This window comes from Cephus cinctus, unplaced genomic scaffold (genome assembly GCF_000341935.2).
Source record: "Cephus cinctus unplaced genomic scaffold, Ccin1 Ccin1_scaffold0265, whole genome shotgun sequence".
Taxonomy (NCBI): Eukaryota; Metazoa; Arthropoda; class Insecta; order Hymenoptera; family Cephidae; genus Cephus; species Cephus cinctus.
The window spans coordinates 116,533-124,607 of NW_014332976.1; the positions used below are offsets into that span (position 1 = coordinate 116,533).

Consider the following 8,075-nt stretch of genomic DNA (forward strand, 5'->3'; position numbering starts at 1 on the left):
CCAGAGTTATTTATTCAACGTCCGAGATTTTTTGCCACTCGGGCTAAAATAAAAAGTTTTCACCAGGAAAATACGGAAGCATTCGGCTCTGCTAATACTATAATCGGCACCTATGCCCCGATAAACCTCTCACACTTTAATTATCCGTAAAAACAAATGACGTTGCTCATCCGTACGAAAACGTCGTATAAGCAGAATATAGTAAGAAAATGTATTTTGTATTATAACCTATTAAAAAATCATTGGAAATGAAAGAAAAAAGATTCGTTTGATAACCTCAAAGCAAGTAAAAGTTGGCGATACGATAAGATACTTAAGTGATGGATTTAGGTAAAAAGATACGTAACGTATAAACATACGATATTTTTATCATGTACGAGAAAGTTATTTTCGCGTCTGTGTTTTATATTAATATCATAATAAAAGTATAGCATTATACGAAGCATGAGGATATAAAAAACTGCTTCGTCTATAGGTATGCTCTTTACTCCAAGTCCAAAAATTGTATGTTTTTCACAATAAAGCAGCTGTAACGTCTCTACTTTATTTTATCTATCAAACAGTAAGCTTACCCTTTGATTGCTGGCAGCATTAGAATCCGAAATGGAGAACGTGTCGACAACAGAGTCAAAGCGCACAAGCTTCTTTGGATGCTGTGCTTTCTTGCTGCGCGGACAAAGTGAGCACATAGCTGGGTCCCCTGGGGTGGTTGGGGGCATATCGGGACAATTTTCACACCCTCGCCTTTTTACACGTCACACAAGTGAGAAAACTTCACTTAGCCACCACGAATGACAGTCATAAAGATATGTACGGTATCAGGTAATGATAACAGTCATTCGTTTAAAACACGTATAAAAAATATTTTGTAATTTCGCTTTCTATACGTCAATAGTGACAAGTAAAGTTCAGCAAGAGGCAGTGATAATTATTGTCAATTTTATTTAATTTTTATATCATTAAAAAAGTTATCTTTGTCATGCTTATAATAAATGTCACTTGATTGACTACTTCATTAAAATTGGAAAATGGTTTTCTTATAGTAAGGAAAGCTAAATAGCCGGTAATTGTAAGTCATATTTACAAAAGGCAATGAAAAGGCCTCGAAGACTTGGTTACTGATATCAAATCACTAGACCACTAATAAATGCTCATAAATCCTTAATTCAGTGCCAAGTCAAACGTAGCTAAAACGATCGTGAAAGGACAGAGTATTACGTATCTTAATATATTCATGAGAATGAGACAAGAGCATATGAATTATTGATAAGAAGAGCACCGAAACTCATGGCAAGGCTATTATTGTGAATTCTATCAGGATTATTATCAATTTCCGTTATTGTCACAAAAATTCAGCATTTAACCTACGTCTGTATAATTATGATATTATTGATTTTTGGAAACATAATGACGTATGAAGATTGAAAATTCGGTTCTTTCTTGGGACACGGTAGGGATATGTAAATTCTAAATACAAGTTTTTGCATAAAGTATAACAATATAGCATACACATTAATTCAGTAGCGTTTGAAACGAAGTACTTTATGGTATACATACAACTATGTACTATCAGTGCAGATATTTGCGCAGGTACCAAAATGTATATAGCTACATATAGACATAGAGGTATGATATCTACAGAATGAAGTGCGAAATAAGCAAGTTCGCTATTTTGTTGACTGGTGTTAAAATGGCAAATTACATCCAGCACGTATTCGCGTGCTCGATAGCAGCGACGATCCACGTTGGTAAAACAGGTTTACAGTAACCTACCCTGACGAATCCTCATATACGCGAAACAGTCGCGAACTGCTGTACCGGTCCGAGCCATTAAAAAGTTGAATTAAACGGCCGCGACATAAACCGTCGCTGAAGGGAATATAAATTGCTGGTGCTTCAAGACTAATTAAAAAGCCCCTTCGAGGCAGACCGCGAATTAAAGTCTTGGCGATAAAGAAATAAATGATTACGCAACTTTCCACCGCGATCCCTTTACCATGTGCGGTAAATTCAAAAACTTTTCAAACAATGCGATTTCACTTTTACGTTGTTAAGGAAACAGTTTCCGTGGTAGCAGATGCGTAGCCTCTTTTTCATAGGAGATTAATTTTATGAACACAATTAATTGTCTGGCGTAACGAGGGCCAGAGTGTCGTCAGGCTGATATACCTACTGTAGATTAACTTAAATTTATTACGTCGAAATGAGGTGGAATTAAAAATTCTAAATTAATTCGATAATTCCTTCAGACATTTTTGAGCGCTCTTATCTGTCTTTTATTGAAGATATCCCGTTTTAAAATTACGTCAACTATAATTGGCCCCACTGTCCTCCAGTGAATTACTGAACATCCTGAACATCGCTATGCCAGATAGGATCTAAGGAATAAAATGTGTGGACCAAAAAGGCAATATTGATTCGCGAGTATTCGGTTGAAAATCAATTATCACTTAAAAAGTGCGATCCAGTTAGTAAGGTATATGGTTGGCTGTACAGGTCAAGGTACTTTACACTAGGACGCAAACGAAAGGGTAAACAGTGCGGAAGAGATGGTTTACAATTTACCCTCCTAAACTAAACCCGAGTTCCATTGAAAACCCCAATACAAGTATAGCACCACGATACTGAGTCTCATTGACCAGCTCAGAAGTCAATGGTAGCTCTCGAATCGACGATCCTCGATTAGCCGAATTAGCAGCCATAATTCCGATCTGAAATTCTCCGTTGTACCGTAGCATGCATTAACCTGCAGCTGCAGTTGCATTGCGATCGAGGCTTGGATTTATCACATAGCTAACAGCGCTCGTATCGCGCGGAACGTGACGCGAGGAAATTAGTCTGCTGGAAGGCAGTGGCCACAATTTTCATATAGCGATATCGCTCGCTTTGTTTCATGCTCATATTCCGAGTTGTGATTTACCTCAGTTACGTGATGGCTCGTAAAGCCTGCATTGACGATTATCTTACAAAAAGTTATGTTATGCCTGAAAAAATATATATATAAATGAAAAGAAAACTTCAGACAGTTGACTTAAATTTTGTATTTGGTATCTTTTTTTTTTCATGGTTTCATCACTGCTTAACGGTCTGGAGCAAGACGTCTAAAAAAAGAGGCACAGTTGAATGGCCCGTATTTAAAAGGAAAATAACGAGCATTACGAAAGGTCTGTTACTTTTGGAATGGTACAAAAAAGTACCCTTCTATAAGCTTCCCAATGAATACGTATAAAGGGTAGAAGGTGGTGGAACTGAATTATCTTTCGAGTGCGGCTTAATTAAGTAACTCTTGTTTCCTTATATCTTGCAGTAGCTATATATAGAGGCCCTTTCGAAAATCTCAGTATCTTCCACGTCCCTTCGTTTCGGTAGATTAAATATTGATTTATTCTCCAGAAAAGTTAACTACTAGACGTTTCTTATGTAAACTGAGTTACACCGCATTACCGTTCCTCCAGTGCTTATCTGCACTAAGTTTCTTCGACACTTCCTCTTGCTTGGTTTCATCACGAAAATACAGTTTCGAGAAATGAAGCTTCCGAACGATAAATCGAAAATTTGAAAAATAAATACAGTACATACCTAACTCCACGTGATCTGAATAAATAAAATTTTAAAAATAATTTCCATTTTGCTATCTCATTCTACTATCTTAAAATGAACAGTATCACTGATTAATCCGCCTACAGCAGTGCTTTAAAAAGCAAAAGGGGCTTTAACTGAAAATTCACGAATAACTCGTGAGCTTACTATGCATGTAAATTCCCAAACAACCCATTACATACATTTATGCAATAGGAGCATAAACTTTCGCGAGGTGTTACCACGTGCAATTAGAAACCATTCGAATATTCCACCAGGCTATTAAGGTATATTCCACGCATGTTATTCGACAGTACATTATTTGCATAAAGATCAAGATTCGAGCCCTCGAAAATATCAGACTTACAAATTCAACGAGCAAACTTGTCTTAAAGTTAAAATACAATTTTAACCTAGGAAACTAGAGAGCTTCACTCATGTAACTTTGTAATGGTCAGGAGAAGCGAAATCTAATTGTACGAAAAAGCCACGAATATCTCACTGTTTACAGCTACGTGAAAGCATACATTAGGTTACTGTCCGTCAAGGGACGATTTATGGACACTGGGTGTGTTTCGTGTGTACCTAAATGCCCGCAGCAGAAAGTAATTATTCCTTCGAACGGACACCGACGAGACGAACGAGTGAATGAACAAGCGAACGAGCAGGTTCACCGAGCAGTTTGGATGGTTCGCCAGGAACGCGAAGGAAAGGTAAAACTAATCGGCGCAGTTGTTTTAATTAGTTTGGAGGTAACATGACGTAACTTAGCACTCATGGAACTCGCCCCTTTCCCTTACCGATCGGCTCGCGTACCCCTATCGCCTACGGATATTGAAATAGTTACGTGGAAGCGAAAACTAATTGAAAAGTACTCGTGGCATCAATTACACGCACGTTCCGCCAAGAATGGTGGTAAAGATAGGGTAGCACTACATACAGATAGGTGTTACGCACCCCTTATGGAAAAGACACTCCATCACGTGAAAAGCCATAATGGCATGGGAAGCGTTCGATCGTCGCTTCGTTAAGTAATTTCATTTCCGCTAGGGGTGTGATACCAGCGTCGCGATGCCCACGGCATGATACCCGTTTAAATCAGTTTACGGATCGACGCTTTTTAATCACCCTAGCTGACATCGACGTGGACCCCTTAACGTTGCATCGGTAGTCACTCAAGCCACTAAAAAAAAGTCAGACAGTATCGAGCGGCTGTTCACTTATGGATACGGCGTTCGGATAACAAACAACCACCCCTTCACCTACCCTACCGAGTCTGGCAGAACTGCCGGCAGTAAAAAGTTGGAACAATACAGAGGAAAGTTGTTGTTTCAAAGACTATAAGAAAGATACAGATGCGCGGCTCGAAACATAAGTTGTTTTGGTTAGGAAGCACCCCCTAGGAATACAAGAGAGTTGAACTGCTAACTTGGGTGGAAGAGATGCTTAACTTTTGACTCCTGCGGATGAATTACGAGAATTTATCAACGATAGAAAAACTGACAATACATGTACATGACCTTTGGGAGATATTAATTTTCGAAAAAAAAAAGAAATTAAAGATAATTCAAAGATAATCCTTTTATCTGGAATTTATGAAAAGATACAGACAATTCTACGAATCGTCTTACTCGGTTTTCTTTATATAGAGAAAAAGTATAATAAAAGTTTCTACTCCATATGTTTACCTTATTTTGTAGTTAAATAATTGCGCGACTTTTGAATGATTGTGTTATTACGCAAAGCGCTCGCATTTTATAGCATATTCTTTATTGACTCGTGCACGAGTGTGAAGCAGATTTCGACGACGTTAACGTCTAATTACTGATGAGGTAAGGACAGGTAATTCAAGAGCGACTGGCATATTCGTCGAGTGGTTATAAAAGACGTCACTGTATAGCCATAGGAACTGAACAAGCGTAATTAGCATCTCTGCAAAAACATGTAAAATTCACCGTAGCGACAGCGTGGGCTGTATGAAACAATATTGAATATTTTTTGACGTCTATGAAACAATATTGAATATTTTTTGTAAACACGTCAATTTCACCCTAGAATATACCATGCGATATTTATATAACAGCCTATATATTCCTCTAACTATTTGTGCTTGAAAAGACTAATAACTATTTTGTTTTAATTAATAATAAAACACACTCGTTACATGTGTAGCAAGGCCATTAGAACGTAGCAACATGCTGCCTGTAACAGGTAAGCTATTAGTCTGAAGTAGTTCGTCGCTTATCACTCTTTAGATAACGAGGTAACTATAGCGACCGAATATCATCCAAAAAGTAGCAATAGAAGTAAGAATTCTTAAGCACGATACTACGACACAATATCCTTTTAAAAATATAGCAGATATAAAAAATAAATATGTACATCGATGTTCCTCATTGTGTCTATACGTATATCTGCAACTGTTCGTTGCAAGTAATCGACCGACAAGGCGACAATTGTTGCGAAATATCACAGGTGGCCTGGAACACGAGTTAACGAGACTGAAATTTCCGCACAAGACGATTAAATCTAATTAGTGCCTAAGGGTAATGGGTAATACGTATAATTAATCATGATAAACCAATCAAATGATACAATGCACAGAACGCGAATACTATTCGCGATCGGGTAAAGTGGCTTTTGTTAAAGGGATTGTATGTGGTCCATAGTACTGTACCCATTATGCCAATAATTGATAATCCCTATTTCGCATTATATACACATATATATATATATATATATATATATACACATATACACCAACAGGTATACTACGAATGGTCAATTGTTCAAGAAACTATCCATGTGCACCAGATGAGAACCAAATATGGGACAGTATAGTCCGTAGTCGATAAGTCTAGACTTTTGTGGAGAATCCTGCTTCCCAGCTGGCCCTGACAACGGCGTCGGTCGATATCGTGTAGCACGAGCTTGAGCGACCCGGCCCGATTCGAAAGCTCTCACAAATAATACGTCAGTGCACTTTAATACATGGCTTAGAGCTGGCCGTTGAGCTTTTATAGTTTAGTGAATAAGTCAAGAGCGCATCACCGGATGAGATTTCGACAGTTCATCAAACTCGATAAAATCTTCGAGTGCTCAGTCCTCCCCAAAATAGAGTATCGATTGAGAGGTGTAACGCGTATATTTAGTAATTGTGAATGGATGTGAATAACAGTGTTCTGGACGTAAACGTCACAGTAGCAGAGAAGCTTCTACGTAATTTAAATTGAGTTAGTCAAAGTGGAAGCACGTTTTTCAGTGTTAGTCTTTTTATCGTAAAAATTCATCTGGCTACCTTTTTAACAAATTTTAATTAATCGCTAAAATTTTATCGCACAAAATTGACATTTTCTACTTTCAATTAAAGGGATTCGCGAATATGTATTTTTATACGTGGGAGTGATAAAAATTTGGATGGATATGTGAGTGGTGCATTATCTTTAACCAACAAAATACTGTCATTTGTTGGAATAATAAATATTCGAAGATATGTTATTCGTCAATTTGATTCTACAATTGATGATCGGGATGTTGAAATTACTTTGACGCTTTGTCAAATACCGTGTATCATTAATATATTAACGTTCGTCCATTCATGCCGAGCCATCTCTCATTCACACCGCCATGTATCGACATGGACATGACGAGCCAATATGAAAATCCTTAAGCGATCACGTGTTACGCTTTACACATTTACCATGTATGCCAATACCTGTACTATACGTCACCAGCATCAAATACCATTAGAAGCTCTAGTTTCATATCAAATACCTGCAATATTAACGAGACCGTACGTCACCATTCATATTTGAAAAATAAATGTCCTAAAAAAACCATTATTTATCTCCAACGGTATAATTCCATAATGTACATTTCAACTATCACGCAATCATAACCCATAATAGTGGACCCTATTGGCGTGTTGTCGCAAAAAGTAAAGAGACCATCAAGCTATCGTAAACTCTCAATAGCTTCGAAATGCCTTGTCAAGGTAAAAAAATCAACCCCCAATATGAACGTACTGTCATGAAACACACCTTGCATATCACTAGTCTTGTTTTCAAACGAGCGATCGACACGGCACCTCGTGGCTTAATTTGGCACGAAACTCATGATAATTTCATTACCCACTAAGGGTGTCAATAATATCGTCCTATTGGTCCGCTAGAAATCTATGTCAAGTTCACCCTTCTTTGTCGTCAGACGATAAACAGCAAATCCAAAGGGAGGAAGGACAGAAAAATTCGTGGCTGCAAGTTACGTAATGTTTCAGGGTTTACGAGGGATTTCAGTAGCGTCGAGGAATTCTGGAATCGCGAACACTGACCTACGTCACTGCGCGCACTTGGCACACTACTGGGGCGCCCTCGGGGGTGTGTGTGGAGGTGTGTGCGCCTTTTCGTTTGTCTGCGTGCGTAATCCATACAAGGTTTCACGGATAGTGGTGTGTGCGCACGTGCACACGTGTGCGACTACGTTGGGACGGCTGATCG

At 38.3% G+C, this 8,075-nt stretch overlaps 1 protein-coding gene across 18 annotated transcripts in view; it reads right to left on the bottom strand.

Annotated features, from left to right (window-relative positions):
* LOC107265960 (disks large 1 tumor suppressor protein) overlaps nt 1–8,075 on the bottom strand; it is a 167,760-nt gene that overhangs the window by 114,011 nt on the left and 45,674 nt on the right. Inside the window, exon 1 of one of the 18 annotated variants that reach the window (XM_025083233.1) lies at nt 573–1,537. The exons of 16 other annotated variants lie outside the window; for them this stretch is intronic. In XM_025083233.1, coding sequence (XP_024939001.1) covers nt 573–719 — 147 coding nt within the window. In that variant the 5' untranslated portion in view covers nt 720–1,537. Of the gene's footprint in view, nt 1–572; nt 1,538–8,075 lie in introns of those variants that run through there. One more of the 18 variants, XM_015735950.2, reaches the window with a different exon arrangement.